At 51.1% G+C, this 21,474-nt stretch overlaps 1 protein-coding gene across 2 annotated transcripts in view; it reads left to right on the top strand.

Annotated features, from left to right (window-relative positions):
- Positions 1-16,236, top strand: part of CABLES1 (Cdk5 and Abl enzyme substrate 1) — a 99,883-nt gene extending 83,647 nt beyond the window's left edge. For both annotated transcript variants that reach the window (XM_036009212.1, XM_028524829.2), the window contains 3 exons: positions 9,833-9,939; positions 11,194-11,401; positions 14,840-16,236. In XM_036009212.1, the coding sequence (XP_035865105.1) occupies positions 9,833-9,939; positions 11,194-11,401; positions 14,840-14,980 (456 nt within the window). In that variant the 3' untranslated portion in view covers positions 14,981-16,236. The remainder of the gene's footprint in view (positions 1-9,832; positions 9,940-11,193; positions 11,402-14,839) is intronic.
- The last annotated feature ends 5,238 nt before the right edge of the window (positions 16,237-21,474 follow it).

Here is a 21,474-nt window from a genome sequence, read left to right as displayed (position 1 = left end):
GCTACACCATAGTTTACATATCCATTGTCCTGTGGATGGACATTTAGGTTGTTTGCAGTTTAGGGATATGATGAATATTGCTTCTACAAACATTCTTATATAAGTCTTCTTGTGGACAAATATTGTTATTTCCCTTAGGCAAGTAAATTTCTAGGAGCGAGTTTTCTGAGTCGTGGTGTAGGTGATGTAGCTGGGTGTGTATGTTCATTCATGTTTGCTCTCAGTATATGATAAAAGGGCCACAGTTGGGGCATGCCTTAAGGTGGGAGGGCTCCAGAGGTGAACATTTTTCCTTGAGACTCAGAACGGATCCTGTCATTTATACAGATTGAGTGGCAGCCCTTTAAAATTGGCCTGGCAGTCATAGTTCCCACCGTGCTTTTTGACTTTGATCCATGCAGGTGACTCCCACCGTTAGCCAGTGTGGAAGGGCAAAGGTGACATTTTGAACAACAAAAAAATGTCCTAGGGCAGGTATGGAAACCAAATTGTCACAGCCCCTGTGGTTTGGCCTCAGAGTTTCTAGAAGGCGAGCGCAGAGCGTGAGCGGATGTGGAGCCTCCTGGCTGCATGCAGGTCCCTGCAGGGCCTGCGCTAATGACAGCATTCTTAGGGGCCGCGAGGGAGGGGAGGCTCGTGTGGGACCTGGACGCCGCCTGCTCTGTGTACCGCCCGGCTCGTAATTAAAGTTTCACCACAGACTGGTTATTTGTCATTAGAGCCTGGCAGCCGAAGTCGGCTGTGGTTTCTTCCCCCACTTTATGGGTGCAGAGAGCAATTAAGAAGAGAAAAATGAGTGAAAGCACTGACTGAGAGAATGTCAACAAAACTTCCTTTCCCAGGAAGAAATCCCTCTCAAACTGTTTTGACAGAAGGAACTCCACTAACAGCCCTTCTGACATCTATAGGTACATAAATCTCAAGAGGACATCTCTTGGACTGTTCTCCATGATCAAGTGCCTGTTCTCAGATTCACTTAATATTACAATCTGAGTACTCATAGAAAAACCCTTCTTTCTACCCCGTACCTCCCCAGTGTTGTGGGAACATATCTTAGAACTTAATTTTTCAGACAGTGTGAGATGCTGAGCAGCAGGAAATAGAAGACAATAAAACACAGTTCAACCTACCATATGGTGGGCGATTGACACTGCCCCTCCCCCCACATATATTCTTCATTTTCTTTGAATGTTGTCTTAATGACGTAAGCACTTATTTACCTGTCTGCAGGGTAGGCTTATGAAGAAGTGAAAGCAGCTGGAACCCCCGCAGGGCCCTCAGATTTCGAGGTGCATGAGCTCATTCCATTCAGGAGACCCTTGTGAAGAAAAGTCATACCACATGACAAAAACTCCATGGGTGGGCCCCCCGCTGAGACCTGAAAGGGCTCTGGCGCTGCCCCAGTGCCGGGGACAGTCCGCCGAGCACCGCACGGGAGCTGAGCTGCAGGGTCTCTGAGGCCTGCTGGCTTTTGGTGTAAGTGTTAAACATAAAGTGCCTTAATGCCTTACTGCATTAGGATGGGGTTTTTCCTGTTGTCTTTTTTTTGGGGTGGGGGGGGACAGCTTAATTGGATATAATGCACATATCATATAATTCACCTTTTTAAATGTACAGTTCAGCAGTTTTGGTATATTCACAAACGTGTGCAACCACCACCACAGCTGCTTTCAAGGGCCATTTTCATCATCCCCACAAGAAGCCCCGTGCACCCTTATCCTCAGCCCGTAAGCCCTAGGTAACCCCTCATCTACTTTCTGTTGCTGTAGACGCATCTGTCCTGGCCGTTTCATAAAAATGGAATTACACACTATGTGGTCTTTTGTCTGGCTTCATAAGATACTGTTTATGTGTGTTGTAGCACGCATCAGTATTGCGGTGGGTTTTTAGATCTTTCTCTTGTAAAAATAATACAAAATGAAATGTTAGCTTTAAATTTTACCTAAGATGTTGCAGTATCCACTCCTTTTCTTTGAATGTCTCAGACTTTTTGTAATCATTTTTGTGATTTTTAAGATGACACTTCATATACAGTTCATTGGCTCACGCTCTGAGCCCACCGTTTAAGAAGCATGCCTTCAAAAGCGCATCCAGCCCTGGCAGGGTGGCTCAGTTGGTTCAAGTTTTGTTCTCTATACCAAGGATTGCAGGTTCAATTCCCGTCAGGGCGATGTGCCTGGGTTGTGGGTTTGATCCCTGATTGGGGTGCATGCAGGAGGCGGCCAATACACTCTCATATGGATGTTTCTCTCCACCCCCCTTTCAAAAGTTGATAGACACATCCTCGGGTGATAATTTTTTTAAAATGTGCGCCTGAACTCTGTCTAGGTGCATGTGAACTCGGGCCACGTTCACCCAGCGGCTTCTCAGGTGGGTGCAGAGACTACTCCAGAAGTGTTTGTAGCGCCGGGGAAATATGTGACAGATATCTGAAACTGTGAACGCCCTTTGCATCACCTGTTAAATCCACATGGCCTTGCAAAAACCTGAGGCAGAGGCAGTTTTTCCTGTGTTTCTCTTCTCAGTTTTATTTCAGTGAAGGAAACTGAACACCTGTTCCCCTGAGGAGAGGGGAGGGAGAGCGAATCTAGGATTCTGTATCTGGAACCCGGTGGGTAGAAATAATAACAAGTGCGGCCCAGCCCAGGCAGACTGCCCATTCCCATCATTTCCTTGTGATTTACGGTCCTCTTAGGGAAAAGGATTAAATGCCCAGAACAGCTAAAATGCCCAGCTGTTCGTGGTTAGATAGATTTAGTCGAGGGTCGCCGCTCTGCTTAATTACCTTAGGGAGCATGTAACATCTGTTTTCCCAGCGCCTCGCTGGGCTCCGAGCTCGGAGTGCCGATGGAGGAGGCCGGACAGGTGCGGCAGGAGCAGATTAGCTCTGGTTGCTCCATGGCTGTTGGTGCTGGAAGGAGCCACACAGATCCCTGTCTTGGCTCCCTCCTTCCTTCCGCAGGCGAGGAAACGGAGGCTTAGGGAGGTCACCTGCCTGCCTGTCCCTGGGCTCCATGCTGGCTCCAGGCACTGGAACCCAGGCTCCTTCGGAATGGTCCTCCCACCAGGGACCCCTCTGACCCAGAGGGGAACAGTAGCAGAGTCTACAGCAAGCCTGTACCTGTTCAGAGCTGCTCATAAGAATTCCCCAGAAGATGTGGGGAAGGAAGGAGGAGAGACTAAGCAGGCCCTGAGGTAGAAGTACCTTTTATGTTGTTTCTATTCAAATCAGATCAGCAGCCTGTCAGCTCTGAACCCCTCGTTGTTCTCCATTGTTATTAGGGTCTGTGTACCTCCCGCCTTCCCCCAACACACACCCCTGCGGCCTCAGTTGTCTCCTCACTAGCCCCAACCCCCTCCCACTGCAACCCCGCCCCAGCCCAAGAGGCCTTCGCTTTTCAGCATCGAGACTGTTATCATGGACCAGGATGGGACCCGAGTTCAATTCTGTGGGGGCCCCCTGCCTACTCTCCGAATGAGTCAAACCTTTATTTGTTTTTAAAGCGAAGGATGTCTCAGTGTCTCCACAATAGATGTGGTAGACAGTTGTGGTTTCACCATCTTTTCCTGTTATCTCAGAAGGGATTCGTGGTGTCCGCGCCCACACTGGCCCTTCTTTTCCTAACTCTGCCTGCAGCGGGGCAGGCCAGTGGGGCTCCTTTCTCTGTTGCGTCTCTCTGGACTCTGCATTTTGATAGTCTCCTCTCAGCCAGCCTTTCCCTCTTCCCCTTTACACAGCTGTGCACACACAGCTTTCCTGCAGCCAGCAGCTGCAAGAAACTCATTTAAGCGATCTCTCACCACAAACACAGAACGGCTCCCATTGTGACAACACAGGCAGGGCTGGAGCTGCCAACCCATCACACAGCCTGGCTCAGGTTCCGGCCACTGCCGGGGCTGCAACCAGCCTTGAAACTGGCAGATCTCATGGCCTGGAAGTAGGTGGCATCAAAAACAATGGCCACTCAGTCTGTCCCAAACCAGGAAGGAGCTATAGCCTGTTTATTAGCGCTTTGATTCATAGTGACATAAGTGCATTGGCAAATTGTAGGCATTGCAAGTCTTTATAAACCGTACAATTAGACTGAGAGATATCTAGAAAAAAGCAGTGGCCTCACTTTTAATTTATTCTGTCTCAAGCCAGAATGAAGGAGTGGCCGGGGGCCCAGGGTTATCCCACAACACTCTCTCAGGATGGTGGGGACATCCAGCTTCTCCAGGATGCCCTCAAGGCAGAGAGGACCATGCAGAGGAGTTGTGGCTGCTCTGTTCCAGGAAGTGTTTCTAGGAGGGAACTGCAGCTGAGCACAGCAAGGACTGTCATCCCCTCTGGAGTCTGCCTGAAGCGTGCACGGCCCTGGGCTGAGGGTGATTCTTCCAACACCCAGAGCCTGGCTCGGATGGGGCTGGTATGCGGCAGCGGGCTCCGGGTGCAGGGTATATTCGAGACCCTGCCTGAGCCAGGGCCTGGGGTCAGCCCGTTGCTTTGGGGGCTGCACCCCCAGCTGCCCTGACTGTGTACCCGTGCCGCTGAGTGTGAGTAGGTCCTGGAGCAGCCTTGCAGATCTGGTGCCCCCTAGTCATCAACAGAAAATGGATGATGGAGAAGCCAGATGAAGATACTGAGGCACAGAGAACCTAAGCAGTTTACACTAGGTTGTCCAGTTGCTTTATGGTAGAGCCAGGATTTAAACCAGGGGCCAGGCTCCAGAGTCTGGGATGTTTCTCTCAGAGAAGTAGAGACAAAAACCAGACTGAGGGAAGAGCTGTCTCAGCAAGCAAAGGGGTCAGGAAAGAAGAAACGTGAAAAGTGTGCCCTCAGACCGAGGCCAAGGCCAAAACCTGCTCGCCGGGGCAAAGCCGGGCTGGCCCGAGTACAAGGTGGCTGCATAGCAGCACTGTTACAAGCCGGCACCACTGCTGGGGGTCGAACTGTGTTCCTCCAAAAAGATGGGTTGAGGTCCTAACCCCCAATACCTCAGAATGTGACCTTATTTAAAAATAGGGTGTCTGTGTTTATGAATTAGTTAAGATGAGGTCATGCGAAAGTAGCGGGGCCCTAATTCAATATGGCTGGCGTCCTTATAGGAAAACACAGGGAGAAGATGGCTGTGAACACAGACACACAGGGAAAGCCCGGGCGAGGCAGAGGCAGAGACTGTAGTGCTACGTCTCCAAGCCAAGGGCTGCCTGGGACCACCAGAGGCTGGGAACAAGCAAGGAAGCCTTCTGCAATCTTTAGTCTTCAGAGAGAGCGTGGCTCTGCTGACACCTTGATCTCAGACTTCTAGCCTCCAGCACTGTGAGACAATCAGTTTCTGCTGTGGAAACCACGCAGTCCGTGGTACTTTGTTACAGCAGCCGCAGGAAACTGATACAACCACTTCCACATTCTCACCAGCCTAAGGCGCTCAGACTGCCATCCACAATTTACCTCCAACCTTTTATTGCCCCGGTAGCTGATCTACCTTACTCCCAAAATAGACATAAGCAAACAGAACAGACGGTGTTTTGATGCACTTGCCTCAGGTATGAGCAGTGACAAGCCTCCACAAGCAGTCAGCATGCACAGTCTCTTTTTCCAGATGCCCTTGGATTTCCCAAAGCAGCCACCCTGGGAGTGGTGGGCCCAGCTGGAAGCAGCTTCCCTGAGAAGGTCCTTTCCCCTGCCTCATCTCCCTGAAGGCTGAGGAGCCCAGGGCCACTGGCCACTTGGAGTTGAGGGAGTGGGGAACCTTGACAGCAAGATGAAAGTTTGCTCCTCACCCCAAACTGTATTGTGGCTACTTTAGGAAACACTCAGAGTGGCCAGATGACAGCCAAATAGATAAGAAAGAGGAGGCTCAGGCTGCCAGTAGGCCTTCTACTCAGTGCTGGGAGCAGCCATAAGGACGTGGCCCTGTGGCTGACAAGTCCACAGAGACCACGGGGCGGGGGGGGGGGGGGGGGGCGAATGCCACTTTCGTGCCTCTGGGCAGCTGAGCTGGGGTTTGAAAGAATTCTGTCATTTAGAAGATGAACTTGAGGGCTTGGCCATCCTTGAAGCTGCCATGGAGCGTCAAGCTCACTAACCATCTCTTACCACCCTCTCTAGGGGCTAATCTGGAAACAAATATACACGTCCGCTCATCCCTGTGTCAGAAAAAGAGGCCCCAGGTTCATACCCTAAAGAGTCAGGATGAGGCTTCTTGTAGAAATAAGGGTCTCCTGCAAGACCCAGGCTGGGCCTGAGCCCTCCTTGCCCCATCTCCATGGCTGCAGACTGAACTACATTGTTGGTGCTCATGAGGTCAATCAGAAGTAAGAACTGGTCAGGAGGTAGCATGCTAGGGCCCCAGGGCAAGACGTCAAACCCTTGGGAACTGATGACACAGGTGCCTTTAGGAGAAGTAGAAGCTCTGTGTACACCCATGTCTACCCAGTGGGGTACAGTTATGATAGTGGTAGGTGCCGTCAGTGAAAGTACTGTGTGCGTCAGTCACGGTTCAGCATCCCCTGGAGCTAATTTAAGAAGAAAAGTGTTTATTACATACGAATACTCAATAGATCGTAGAATCACTGGGAAGTCTGAAGAAATAGCCGGGAATGACCCCAATGCCATGCTGCAGAGCCAGGCCACCACGGGGGCTGCACCAGTCCCCAGCTCCAGAGGAGGCACTGGTGCCTCCTCCAGGTCAGGAAGCTGCCACTTGTAGCCACCAAACAGCAGAAGTGCAGCCTCTGCTTCACTTCTGCCTTCTCACGCTGGTACATTGGATGGGAAGAATTGACGTTGTATTTGGAACGCTAGCTGCAAAGGAGCCAAGAGGTACAGAAAGCGTCCTGGAAGGGGGCCAGATACCCAAACCATGTGTAATGAAGGGGAGTGTCTGGAGGGCACCCCGACCCCCAGGGTTTAGGGAAGATGATCCTGCGGAAGTGGGTGTCTGTCAGCCAGACAAGGAGGGTCTGATGCACATAAAAAAATCACCTGGGCAACTTCACGGCACAGGGAGCAGGGGCCCGGCTCAGACACTGACTCAGTGGGACTGGGCCGAGCCCAGCTTGCTGCCGTCTTCCCCTGTGATGCTCTCGGTAAAACTCTCCAGTGTCCTTTAGGTACATTCTGTTCTGCTTGATCCTCGAGATAAACTTATGAAACAACCCGTCAGGTATTCTTACACTGTGCAGAGAAGAGGAAGGTGAGGCTCAGGGAAGTTAAGCTAGCTTCTCAGAGGTGACTGATGTGCTGGAGTGGGAGCCTCTGACCGCCACCCCGACCCTGCTCTCTGCTGCTCAGTTCAATCTGATGAAGAGGAGGAAGGCAGAAGGCAGTGGGCATGTGACCTGGGAGACCCGAGTCCCAGCACCGGCCCTGCCCCCCCTCCCCCCCGCCGAGTTCCCCAGCAAGCCTCTTCAGCTCTCTGACCCTCTCTTTCCTTATCTGTAAGGTGAGGTGGCATTTGCAAGAAAATTCTTGGCTGTGGGAGCCTTCTTTCAAGAGAAGAGTTGCATGTGTCTAAATATAAGACAGAAACAAGCAGAGCAGCTGTGGTTGCCTCAGGGAGGCATGCACCCCTCTTTGCCCCAGACATCCTTGCCTGGGGCTCCCAAGGCTTCAGACCCAGCAAAGGGCCATGCCCCTTTGCCTGAGCCTTCTCACATCATTGCAAACCTCATGACCTCCATCAGCACATGATGTTGGAATATGTGCCAACATTTATGAGCACATATGCAGGAGGAGGGTCCAGGAGGAGGCCGTCTCTGGGAGTCCAAGGTGTCTGGAGGTGGGCAGGGGTGGGAGAAAGGGGAAGAGGTGCTGGGTATTTAGGAATTGACTGACTGAGTGATGGGCTGACTTGAAGTAAGCATGTGAGATGTGGTTCCCCCATCCCGCTGCCTATTTCCTGCATGAAAAATCTTACATCCTGTTCAACCAGGGGAGGATATTTGCTTGAGATGAACTAGAGCTGTTTTGAAAAGTGGGAAGAGCAATAGGCCCACCTTGGAGGAGAGCAGAGGCATCCACTCTGCTGGACCTTGGCAGTGAGTGGCTCTGAAATCCCATGTGCCCCCTCATGGGATTTCCCCCCACCCCCGGCAGAACAGCACTCACGCATGCATGCACATGTACATGTCTGCACGCCGGTGCTGCACAGGGGTATTGCCCCCTCTCTGCTCCTTGTCAGTCAGGTGCCAGCACCTCACAGCCCGGACCAGCTCAGAGAGCGCCTTCTTGAGCAGGCCTGAAGGAGCCAGCTCCAAGGAAGAATTCTAGGCATCGCACTCACCGTGTCCAGCTCCACCCAGAATTCGGGGAGCTCTAAGCAACTTTGGTGGGATCATATGAGTTAATGCTGCCGTTTGCCTTCATTCACCAGAAAAGCAAAAAAGGTGCTGTTGAGATCAGTGGGAATTTGGACATGCAGACTCTTTGCCTGTTCTTGGTCATTAGCAGATGCCAGAGGCATCATTCCATGTGCCTCTTCTAAATGGTGTCCAGCCAAGGGTCTGCTGAATGTGGGTGTGCGCGGAAAGCCCCTGACTTCTTGAGGAAACCTTCGATGCGCCTTCTAGAGCAGGCCAGGCTTTGCCTGAGAAGAGGCCAGTAGTGCTGGCCGCCATGGGAACGGCCCTTCTCTCAGAATCTGCGGTTTCTCCTTGCTTTGTTGTTGCCTAATGAAGATCATTGCCTACAGCCAGCCAGATGAGGCATTGCTTTAGCCTCAGCCCTTGAATGGTGTGCTCCCTAGCCAGGAACCGTGTCTGATTCAGAGTTAACCGGGTGCCGCAGAGAGGAGCAGGGAAGACCAGAGTACTCAGAAAGGGCTCCAGGAAGCCAGTCACCGAGGATGGATAGAATTAGAAAGGGACAGGGGACGAAGAGGAAACTCAGGGTTAAAGGACTATTAATAGCAGCTAACATTATATACATGCCATGAAATGTTACTCAGTCTCAAGGGGAATTCTGACATACGCTGTAATATGGATGCATGAACCTTGGGGATGTTATGCTGAGTGAAATAAGCCAGTCCACTAAGGGATAAATACTGTATGATTCCATTTGTTTGAGGTACCCAGAATAGTCAAAATTACAGGGGCAGAAAGTAGATTGGTGGGTGCAGGGGGGCCTGAGGGGAGGGAATGGGAGTTGTTTAATTGGTACAGCGTTTCAGTTGTGCAAGATGACGGCAGTTCTGGGCACAGATGGCGGTGATGGGAGCACAATGTGAGTGTGCTTAATGACACTGAACTGTTCACTTAAAAGTGGTTAAAGTATAAGTTTTATGTGTATTTTCCCACAATTAAAAAAAAAGCTAACATTTGTTGAGTGCTTGCTGTGTGCTAGGCACTCCACAGAGCACTTAACTTCTCACGTGGTCCTTGAAATAACCACACGAAGGAGGCATGTTACTGTTTTCACTTTGTGGATGTGGCACCTGAGTTTGGGGGTCATTACATACGTCTCCCGCAGCTGACGACCAGTGTTGGTCAAGTGCAGATTGCACCCAGGTCCGTGTGAGTCAGACTGAGTGCGGAGGACAGGCTGAACCATAGGAGCTGAATGGGGGGCTCCCCTCCCTGCCAGGCACTGACTCGTGAAGGTTGAGAGGCCAGTGTCTCTGAATGTCACTGGGCCCTGCTAAGAGCAGAGATTTGGTTTCCCTCTACCCCCGAGGCCGTGGCCTTGTTCAGGCTGCAGGATTCAGCGGAACCCTTGTTGGGGAGCTCTCCTGGGTTCCCCATTACGTGGTGGTATTGGAAGGCACCTGTTGGCCATAAATTGCCCATAATTATTGCCCAGGATCCTTATTGTAAGGAGTGACCTGATCTGTTGCCTGATCTGTTACAGACCACAGTAATCGACTACGTGAAGCCCTCAGACCTCAAGAAGGACATGAACGAGACCTTCAAAGAGAAGTTTCCTCACATTAAGTTAACACTCAGCAAAATAAGGAGGTATGTGGGGATCGACATCCACTTGAACTTGCCCTTCACTCCCCTCTCCCAGTACACATTAAACTCATGCTTTGTATGATGGCTCAAGTGAAATATGGGCACATTTAGCAAAACGAGGCTCACAAGATGCTGGCTGTTCGGTGCCTCCATGTGAGAGCCAGGGGCAGCGGGGCAGAAGCAGATCTCTGGACCTGGCTGACAAGGATCTGCGGGAGGTGTCATCAGTGAAAGAATCATCCCTCACCATCTGCAGCTCACCAGTTCAGTAAGATTTATGTTATGGAAAACTTGGAGAGAACAGCTAACAGTGGGTCCCTGCTTTCTCAAATGTAGACAAAACAAGCAAGAAGAGTTGGTATCACAGGGTTTGAGATAACTCTTTATCCACTCGCCCAGAAGTGATAGCCAAGCCCTATCTTTGAGCATCGGCAAACCAGCCAAAGCACAATCAGGCCCGTGTCTCCCCTGCAACGGAGTGGACCCACACTGCGGTGACTCATGTCTGCTAGCCGAGTGGTCCCGAGGACGGGCCTGGCTTGGCCAGAGAGAGCCTGGCTTGTGGTGTCTGCATACCAGGCCAGCACAGCACAGTTTCTGTGTGTGTGTGTGTGTGTGAATAGGGGCTAGACTGTATACAGCAACATGATGTTGGAATATGTGCCAACATTTATGAGCACATGTATCTTAATACTGATTTGATTCTGGCATGTTTGGTTTCAGAAGTCAAAGCCATAAGAAAATGAAGTATTCACACTTTGTCCACTCACTGGGCAGCTTTCCTCAGCTCTCTGTTTGCCGTGCTCTTAGCTTAACCCTTCTTCTTACTACTCCTGATGTAAAGAATGAACATAACCGATGTTCAGCAGAGCTAACACCTCGTACCTAACTTATTTTTCTATGTTTGTCTCTCTGGAATGACTGTAGTTCCTTGTATAGCTGTCCTCTTTCATTTTTGACAGCTCTCCAGGTTTCCAAAGAGACCCTCAGACACCCACTAGGGTTCAGTGTGGTCCCCTGTGTCCCGTGTCAGCAGGGTCTATACAACGTCGCTGGCAAGAAGAGTCTGACGCCAGCAACCTGAGTCTGTTCCTCACACATTATGTAACTGTCTCACTCGCAGGGATTCAGTCCCATTCCACATCACCCTTCTGGGAATGAGAACGGAAATGCTTGCTAGATGAAGCAGACTTTTTCTTCGGGTTCGCTGAAACTCCAAGTTCTAATAACAGTTCCCTCCTTCCTGTCTTTCTCTAGTCTGAAGCGAGAGATGCGGAAGCTTGCTCAGGAGGACTGTGGCCTGGAGGAGCCCACAGTGGCCATGGCCTTTGTCTACTTCGAGAAGCTTGCCCTCAAGGGAAAGCTAAACAAACAGAACCGGAAGCTTTGTGCTGGAGCATGTGTGCTGTTAGCAGCCAAAATCGGAAGTGACCTCAAAAAGCATGAAGTCAAACATCTAATTGATGTAAGTGGCCCATGTACTGATGGCTGGGGTTGCCCACGCTCCAGCCCCATGTTATTCTCACAGCCACGGAAACCACCGTGATGGCAAAGGGTCACGTGGGTGGTGGACCTGCAGGGTGTCCAGCAGACACTTTGGCTCAGCAGACCTTGGCTTCCTGTGACCTTGGCTGCCTTCTCTTGGCGTGAGGCTGTGGGTATCCCCTTTCTTTTCAAGGACAGCCCCATCAAAGTAAGGAAACACTGATCTCCGTAGGCGAATATATGAATGCCTGTTTCAAAATACTGTGCATTCATAGAAATTTTGAGTTACTTGGAAGCCAGCAGATTAGGACACAGTTGCTAGTGAAGAGACAGTTGGTTTCAGCTCCCAAGATGATAAGTGTCTTAGCTCACACTGCCACAGCAAAACGCCATCCACTGGGCAGCTTAAACAACAGACATTTATTGTTCACAGTTCTGGAGGCTGCAAGTCGAAGATCAAGGTGCCAGCTAGTGGTACTTTAGTGTCTGGTGAGGACAGTGGCTTGCAGATGGCCTCCTCCTCCCTGTGTCCTCATGTGGCAGAAAGGGAGGGGCACACTTTGGTTTCTTCTTAGTAGTCACATCACGAGGACTTCATGCCTGTCAGCCCCTCTGCACATAATCACCTCCCATAGGCCCCACTCCCTAATATCATCACACTGGAAGTTAGGGTGTCAGCATGTGCATGGGGTGGGGGGAGACACAAGCATTCAGTCCCACCAGCGTTGGGGTCACACCAACGTAGCAAGGGGTCACACCAGGCCATGGGGTCATACAGGGAAGCACCAGCGTTGGTCAGGGGTCAGAGAGAGAAGCATGGGCAGGAGCCTTATTGTGGTTTCTGCAGGAAGCCATCGGCAAGGCAGGATAAGCAGGCTTAAGACTGGCTAGCTGAATAATATCAGGGCGCCCTGGGGCACAGGGCCCGATTAGTGGTCTGGTCCCTGGCCCTGGTGATTAGGGCGGGTGGATAATGGCCCAGCAAGTAAGGGCCTGTAGAGTAAGTAGGTGGCTGGGGCGTGGGTTCATGGTTGTTTCGTTTGCATTTGAAAAGTGTACTGGCAGGGGAGTTGTTCACTTCCTCCAGTAACTGGCTCACCCTGGGAGGGTCACTCCCCAAATGTCCAAGTGTCAGAATACAGAAAATAAAATGCATGGATACTACAATGCCCCGTATGTCTTGCTGTGCAGCTGTCTTCAGTAGCAAAGGAGAAAAAGCAGAAAGGGAGCTACTGTAGGTACTCCCTACATAAGAAAGAGCATTCTTTTTCTCTTGTTAATTTGCCATTTTAATTATTTTTAAGCATATGGTCCAATGGCATTAAGTATATTCATATTGCTGTGCAGCCGTCACCACCATCCACCTCCAGAACTCTTTGATTTGGCAAAACGGAAACTCTGTCCCTGAAGCGCTGGCTCCCCTAGCAACCACCGCTCCACTTTCTGTCTCTGGTTTTGACTTCTACCTGCCTCCCATACTGGAATCCTACAGTATTGGCCTTTTTGTGTCTGGTTTCTTTCGCTTAGCATGATGTCCTGAATGTCCATCCATGTTGTGGTATTATCAGAATTTCCTTCCTTTTTAAGGCTGAATAATATTTTGCTGAATGTATATACCACATTTTGTTTATCCATTCATCCATCAATGGAAGAAAGAGATTCTTTAGGTCAAGACTTTACTGATTTTAAGAAATGGTGCAGATCATCTAGCTTGTACCGTAAATATGTTTAGGAACATGGAGATGACCTTTCGATACCAAATCTAAGCCAAAAATCAAATAGTTTTACATAGATATTTGCTGAACTAATGAATCTTTAGAAGTAGCAAATATTCACAAAAATTGTAAGTTTTATTATGCACATTTAATCACAGTCAAGTATTATACAACCCAGCAAAGGCTGATAGTATTGATGCAGAATATGAGGTTTGTCCAGAAAAAGTCCAGCCATTGTTTATATTGCAAGAATGGTTTGCACAACATCGATGTAACCTGGCAGCCAAGAAGAATGGACTGGAATGCACATGTGTGAACAATGCTTTCACTGTACTAGTCAGTGGGGGCGGTACCCACCGTTGAGTGAGCATGTGTGCTATATGGCTGTCACATTCAAAATGACTGAGCGAGTAGAGCAACGAATCTGCATTAATGATTCAGAAGGCCGCAGCTATGGGCCACTGGTGATTGGCAGCTTCATCACGACAACACACCTGCTCATGCATCACGTCTCTTGTAGAGTCTTTTTCATGAAACTACCAAAATTACCCAGGGGACTCAGCCCCTTACAGCCCATTTGGCACCCTGTGACTTCTGGCTTTTCCCAAAACTAAAATCACCTTTGAAAGAGAAGAGATTTCAGACCGTTGATGAGATTCAGGAAAATCCGATGAGGCAGATGATGACAATTGGAACTGTGTGAGGTCTCTAGGTGCCTACTTTGAGGTGTCATTGTCCCATGTACAGTGTTTCTTGTATCTTGTATCCCCTTCAATAAATGTCTCTATTTTTCTTGTTGTGTGGCTGGATACTTTCTGGACAGGCCTCATACAACGATAATGTTTTGACAAGCTACTTGCTGTAGCAATTAACACAAGATCCCATCCCAGGTATAATCTGGATGCAGTCACCAGACTCTTTTAGTGAGGTTGTTCTTTTGTTATTGAACTGCTGAGTTTAAGCCAAAGCAGAATGTAGCGCAGCAAAACTGAGGCCTTCCTACCCACTCTCACCCTGATCATTCTCCTCCCTCCCTAGCCCAGCCGCCCCTACAGCTGCGGGGACCGAGGGCCGTGCGGGAGGGGAGCCCCCAGGCACAGAGCCAAATGCTGGGCGCTCAGCTCATGCAGATATGCTCAAGCTGTGTGACACTCCGAAAGTGAAGTGACCTCACCAGGCAGGGTCCTCATGTACCAAACAAAAGACCAAGCTGTGTGTAATATGCTCACGCAATTCCACTCTTTCCCTGAGGCTGCTGCTGTCAGAAGTGATTTGCTGTGGTTTTGGTCACAAGCTTGAAGAGCCTGGTTGTAACGGTAGAGTTAGAGCCCAGCTAAGTGTGAGTCTCGGTGCTCTCCCTTGCTGCCCATGCCGTTGTGGACAGGTCGCTTAACCTCACGAGCCTGTTTTCTCATCTGTGCATGGTGATAAATGTAACATCAGCCTTGTAAGATCGTGGAAAAATTCCATGAAGTCATGGGATGTGTGAGACCCCTGCAGGCGGTGCGTACTCGGAAAGGTTCGACTCCTTCTCCACCAGGGCCAAGGGCTGGAAGCATAGCTGGTGCCTCCACAGTGTTGCCCACAATTGGTTTCTCTATAAACACTCACTGGCTGTTGGGTAGAGACACTGTATATGGAGAAAGCTTGGGATTTTGATTTTAAAGCTAAAATACTATTGGTTTTCTTTCATTCTGTTACAGAAACTGGAAGAGAAGTTCCGGCTGAATAGACGAGAACTGATTGCCTTTGAATTCCCAGTGTTAGTGGCCTTGGAATTTGCCCTTCATTTGCCAGAGCACGAAGTCATGCCCCATTACAGACGGCTGGTCCAGAGTTCCTAGCACAGGCCCCCGAGGAGGGTCGGGGCCCGCTTCCTCTGAGCTCGGTGGAGCTGCACTCACTACGAGAAATGCAAAAATAGAACTGAACAGACCAAACTCTTTTCGTCACACTATGTTTTTGTGTAGAAACGGCACCAGAAACTTTTCGGGGAGTCTTCGGTTTGGCTTGCAGAGGTGAGCTGTGAGCTGTTTACTGCTCAGCCAGGGGAGGGGAGAGACCCGTGCTGAAGACACAGAGGCCCTCTGGCTCTCGACTGGCAAGTTCCTAGCCGTCTGCACCCCAGCCTTCCTCCCGAGCACACACAAACCTTGCAAACGCAGTCTGCCACCTTCTCTCCAGACCAACTCCAACTCCAACTCAGAGTGTGACGTTCCAGAGCATAAAGTGGAAGACAATTTGCGAAGTTGGGGGGAAGCTTTTAAAAGATGCCCTCACCGTGTCAAAAGAGCGTGCCAATCCATTTTTGTATCAGCTGTTGAAGTGTACTTCCCCCAGGGACATGTGGCTGAGCGAGTGTGGCAGTGCGTGCGTCTGAGGTGCCACAGCAGCCCTCGACCCCAGAGCCAGCGCACCCTCTCAGACCTGACCTCCGCCTGGGGTCTGGAGCCAGGCTGACCTTCGGCAATCATTTCTAGATAATCTGCAGATAACCATCACTCTCTCTGTCCCGGATTATCTGACATCCCCTGCCCTTAGAATATGACATTGTTTCTGTTACTTCTTCTACCCACGGGACGAAAGTTCTTGGTGTTGGATGGGTCTCGCAAGAAGGCGTGGCACGTGCGCTCTGTACCTTCCTGCCCTCACACCGTGTGCATATACTCAACCTTCGCACTTTCCCACTGTGGAGACCGCTGGGGTTGCACTCCGCGCTGTGTGTGTATTCCTGTGCTCTACGTTAGAGTGCATACTGAGCACATTTGTTGTGCTCTCTATATATTAAAAAGTGTTTTATAAAAATTGAGCATAAGGGCAAGACACGTGGTTAGTGTTTTGAGGCTTTTGACAGCTAGGACCAACTGCATCTTGAGCTGAGGTGGCGTCCACTGAAGAGGCAGTGACTCATCACTACATATGCAGGTTATTATTATTGCAGAACTTTAATTGTGACTTGTACTGACTTGCTGGGACCACGTGTGCGTCACCACGCCATCACTTTGTAGCCGCAAGAGAGAAGTGCCCACTGGGGTTCACTGGACTGAAGGAAGCCTGTGGCCATGTAATAAGAGAATTAAAGTATCTTTTTGTTTCTATATACATGCGTGTGTGTGTGTTTAGACACGTTTCACTTGTCACCCCTAGCCCTGCATTAGCAATTCATCTGCCCACTTCAGATTTCACACACAGACTGGAAGCTTCTGACATCAGCCAGAGAAAGGGCGATGAGGGGCTGAGGCGATGAGGTGCAGCTGTAGTGAGGGGAGCCGGAGAGAATCTGAGTCACACGGGGTAGATTCAAGGAGCTGCTGGGGAGACAGCAGACACATACTCGCCTCGTCCAGAGCCATAGATTTAGGTGAATTGAGTCCTAAATATTTTGCTAACGAATTTCCTTAGCTGGATTCAGTTTAAAACAATGATTTTGATGAATGTGATTTCTTCAGCTAAATCAACCAATATTTAAGGGGCACCTACTGTGTATGAGGCAGGTTTGGGAAGAAAGCACAAAGTATTCCAAGCCTCTCCGTCACCTGCAGCCTCTCTGTCACGTGCAGCTCTCTGACAGCCCACCCAGCTCCCTGGTGAGCGCCTGGTGGGTGGAAAGCTTCTGAGAAGCAGGGCCACTGACATCTAGAAATTGCCCACAGGACTCCCTGCGTTGGTCTGCCGTGAGTCTCCTGCCAGGCTCCAGGGGACAGCCGATGGATGACACAGGCCCCCAGTGCAGGCGTGGGGAGGACACCCTGTGTCCTTCCTGTGTCTTCAAATCAAGCTAACATTCTTCAGTGTGGGCCAGTTTGTTTGGTTTTGTCTTGTACTTGTTAGACTTAAGTTGTTCATTGTTTTAAGAATATTGATCTTAAATTTTACACTCTATTTTGGCCTGGGGATTTGTTGAGTGAGGAGTTTTATTGGTTTTAATTTAAGTTGGGGGAGTTGCTGAGGCTGAAAGATTTTTGTCCAGAGGTTTCCTTTTGTTTGACCATAACATGAGCTTTCTGAGGCGAGAGAAGGCTGAGACAGGCAGGGTGGAGGGGGTGCTCCCTGCCAGAGCCCCTCAGTGATGTGTGCACCTCGGACACGCCCCAGCCTTGGGCTGAGCGGGGAGTCAAGGAGGCCTGAGCCTGTGTGGAGAGAAGGGGGCCCCTCAGCCCTCTTGTAGAAGACCCTGAGGCTCTGCCCTTGCAGCCCACCCCCCACTCCGAGGGCAGCTTCAGCTCCTGGCAAGCTTCACTCCCTGTCAGGCCTGCCCCGAAGTCGCTCCAGCTCCCCAGGCACAGATGTCTGCGGGGAGGCCCTGCCCAGCACATGCCCCTGGGGACAAACTCGTCTCGCTCTGCCCGACTGGTTTCCCCAGACTGTCCCGGGGGTCCCACGGCTCCTCTCTCTTAATCAGCCTTGACTGTTAAGTCAGGTGAGACTTGGGAACAGACCAAGCACAGGCTGGTGGCGCCCCCCCTTGGGAGGAAACAGGGCAGCCGCTGCTCTGTCCTGAAGCAGTGGGCCCGCTGTGTGCCCTGCTTAGGAAGGGTCAGATCCCCTCCCCAAGGGAACCTGCCCTTGGGGCCTGAGCTTGGGCCAGCCCAGTGACTCTTAGTATAAGCCACTGCTTCCCCTTCTTTTCCTATGTTAAAGCAGGAAACCCACACCAAAGCTGTTCCTTTTCCTCACTGTAGGGAAGGGCGTGTTTTGGTTTTGATCAAGAATCACGCTACTGTAGTTTGTCATCCTCACCCAGCAGGCCCATTTTGGGTGATCCTCTACCCTACACAAATCACTTCATACTACAGACCCTGTTTTGCTGATGTGGGAACAGGGGGCTTCGGGGTCCTTTCCTCTCTTGCTGTTGCTCCATCCTGTCCCCTTCCTTTCCCCAATAGCAAGTAAAACTGTTTACTGCCCCTGCTGCTGAATTCTTTATCTCTTTCTTAGGCATTTCCTGTTCAGTGCTCCAGGCCAGCCCTCTCCCTCCTAGCCCGGGCTGTCTCCACAACTCCTTGGAACCTGGAGCCTCGGGCCTCCCAGCCCCCACCCTGCAGTCTGCAAAGGCAGAGGAGGTGGAGGCTGGAGAGCATGCACGTTTGAGCCAGGAAGTTTCGTTACCTGTTACTTGTGTTATGTCCAGCTACAGAGGAAGTCCTTCAGAGAAGGGTCTGTGGAGGGGAGCATCCCAGGGGCTCACCTCTAGCAGAGGCGGCCAGAGTTCACATCCCAAGGGCAGTGGGGCCACTTGGTTAAGGACAGTGCTGGCCAGGGCACAGAAGAGCCTATTAGGAGAGCACTGAGGGCCAGGGAAGGGAGGAAACATCCAGACAATGAATCTGGAGTCACATATTGTTAAACAAGCCTAAAAAGGAGGCTTCCAGTGTGCAACTGCAAGGCAGAATGGAGGTAAAAAGCTATAAAAAAAGAAAATGATAGTTGATGAAAATGATAGAAGTTCCTCTTCCTGCCAAAGGAACCCAATGCGGAATGTGGGAGGGCTCCCTCAGAGAGCCCTGTCCTCATAAGGGACCAATTTGAAATAGATACTCCGGAAAGTCTGCGAACTCTTGGTTCAGACCAAGGATTGTTTGAACCAAGCCTGTTGAGGACGGTGCTTGCTGGTATACCATCTCACAAAACCATCAAGAGTTCATGTGCCCCTTGAAAAAACAAATACAAACACAAACAAACAAACAAAAACTTGTCCACATAAACCTGACCCTGAGGCAGCCCTCCTCAGGGTGCTGGTGGTACTGAGGCCCCCTCCCCGCCAACTGGCCCTTCATTCCCTCGGAACCCCAGAGTTCTTGGGGGTCCTTTTGTGAGGGACCCCCTGAACAGGAGCTGCTCATGAACGATGACCAAAAAGAAAACTCAGTGGGTCCAGCCGGGAGGCTGGTGGCCTTTCCTGCCAGAACCACTCACTATAAATTAGTGTTTTTTAAACGCTGGCTTAAGAAAAAGGAAAGTGGTGCCTCTTGAGGCATCTCTGAAAGTCCCGGGTGAAACCTACATACTGTTTTATGAGATTCTAAGTCAGATCTCAATTTTTCCTAAGGCAGCTGCCTTCTCCCATGAAACCAACTTCCATTTTTATTTGCAAAAATAAAAACAAGACACAAATGGAATAGATTACTCTCCCCTCTCCTTCCTTTTCTGTGTTGGAGAGAGTGGCAGAAGCGGTTTTCGAGGAAAGCCAGAGGGGCAGAGGTTTTTCTGGGAGGAGCGTGCAGCCAAGAGGCAGGAGAGGGCCCGGGGCAGGAGGGACAGGTTTCAGCAGCGGCCCTGAGGGAGCCTGGAGGTAGCGGCCCTGGGAGAGTGCAGGAAAGGGAAAGGGGGGCTCCAGAGCAACAGACAGACCGTGTGGCCTCAGCCAGTCACTGAATGGTGCTTGCCTTCGAAGGGGGCCTTCCTGCCCCCCACCAGGGGGGTTCTGGAGGACCACGCACGAGATGATACAGTAAACACCTGAAGGAGCTCAATAAATGGAAACAATTATTACTATTACTTCCCATGAACTTTACTGACTTAGCAGGAAAATATAAATGACAGTCCCTGCCTGACAGAGGAAGCCACTGGAGCATAGATATGGCATCTAGGGCCAAATGGGGAAGATAAAATAACACATTTGAATTCCCTGGTCTAGGCCACCCAGGGTCACTGTGGAGGCACAGCCCTACTGGCCCTGCCTGCCTGGGGTGCCCAGCTAAGGGGGTGCTGGGAGGCAGGCTGGAATCCAGCCCTAGCTTCACTTGACAAGTCATGCTATGGCATAAGCCTAGGGAAAGGGACGCTTTTTGATTGCTTCACTCAGAAGGGACAGCATTGTGCTATGCAGCTGGAGAAAGGTATGTCTGCCCCTGAACCTTCAGAGGGGCTAGGTGGTGGAGGGGAGGGAATGGCAGAGGGCAAGGGGAGAGGGAATGCCTGGTCCCCTTATGAGCCCAATGTGATGAGCTGCACCCCCCACCCCCCACCAGTCCCATGGTGCAGCTGGATGCTGGACGGACCCCTCAAAGGACTAGTAAGCCACACAATCTATGGCCACGGGTGAAGAGGGTATGAGGGTTACTTTAAATGCTGAGAAATGAAACAGGTGCAGTGCAAGACGATCAGGGGTGGTCAGGAGCTGCAGTCCAGAGGGGCAGCAAGACCCAACTGCCCCGGCCACTGTTGCAGAGGGGAGAGGGTGCTGGAGAGGCCAGAGCAAGGGGGTTTGAGCAGGGGGTGGAAGGTGCAGGGATGCAGCTCTCTAACCAACTCTACCCAGTGGAGGCCTAGAAGGGGGCAGGGTAAGGGCTTTGGAGAGGCCCATGAACACCTGGAAGTCATGTGCCACATTGATTTCCAGAGCCCTCTCTAGCTCCTGTCCCTCTTTGCCGCACAAAGTCACTTTCAAGCAGGACAAACTGCTGGGGAAAGATGAAGTCACAAGGGGCCTGAAGCCAGAACCTCACTCTCTGAGCTTCACACGGGAATGGGTGGCACAGCTGGGCTGAGACACCTGGGTCCCATCGCTGGCCTTTCCATCGCCACAGTCTCTGCATTTCCAAGAGAGGGGCTTCTTGTCCATGAACCTTCGTAAGTCCAGCTGGAGTTGCACTTGGCCCTGGATCTCTTGCATGCAAAATTTAAGGCCTCACCCACCACCAGCCTGGCCCTAGCTGCATGGACCACACCAGTCCTGGGCTGCAGACCGTGGGGTGGGAGGCTGGGAAGGGCTGAGACCACCTGTTCTTGTCCTGCAGTGGAACCCCAGATGTGGGGGAGTTCGGATATCAGGACAGAGATGATAAGAATGCATCTTTCCACAGCAAGTTGCCAAGTGCCCTGATTCCATTTCCTGCTCCCAGGAGATTCTTAGGTTCCAGGCTATAGTCTCCTCCTGTTTTCCATGGTGTTTCTCTCATTTACTCACACCCCACCCCACTGCAGGCAGTGGCTACGGCTCCCTAGAAGGGCCACTCCACTCCTGTCCCCACTGCTGGGCAGATGGGGTGCAACTCAGACCCAGGATCTGGGAGAGGCGGCACATGGACTCTGGATGCCTGTTGCTGCCTTAACCCAAATTACCCCCAAGTGCTGATTCCGGGAACTCAGTGGGGAGATTATGAGGCTCCCGTGGAGCCCAGGCTTCCTCCTGGCCACCATCACCAAAGGAGAATTCCACACCCTGGCCAAACTCACCTGGACAGCGGTCCTTGCAGGTGGCCCTTGAAGAATCCCCAGTGTGGTGCCCGGCCAGACAGAAGTGCCTGTTGGCTTTGCCTCCTCCAGTGTCCTCCCTCCCAGAGGTTTCCCATGGGCGGTGTCAGGAAGTGTCACACTGGGTGAGCCGGGCTGCCTA

Source organism: Phyllostomus discolor, chromosome 9 (genome assembly GCF_004126475.2).
Source record: "Phyllostomus discolor isolate MPI-MPIP mPhyDis1 chromosome 9, mPhyDis1.pri.v3, whole genome shotgun sequence".
Lineage (NCBI taxonomy): Eukaryota > Metazoa > Chordata > Mammalia > Chiroptera > Phyllostomidae > Phyllostomus > Phyllostomus discolor.
Note: the sequence above shows the minus strand (reverse complement) of the source record. Positions and strands in the feature narration are given on the sequence as shown.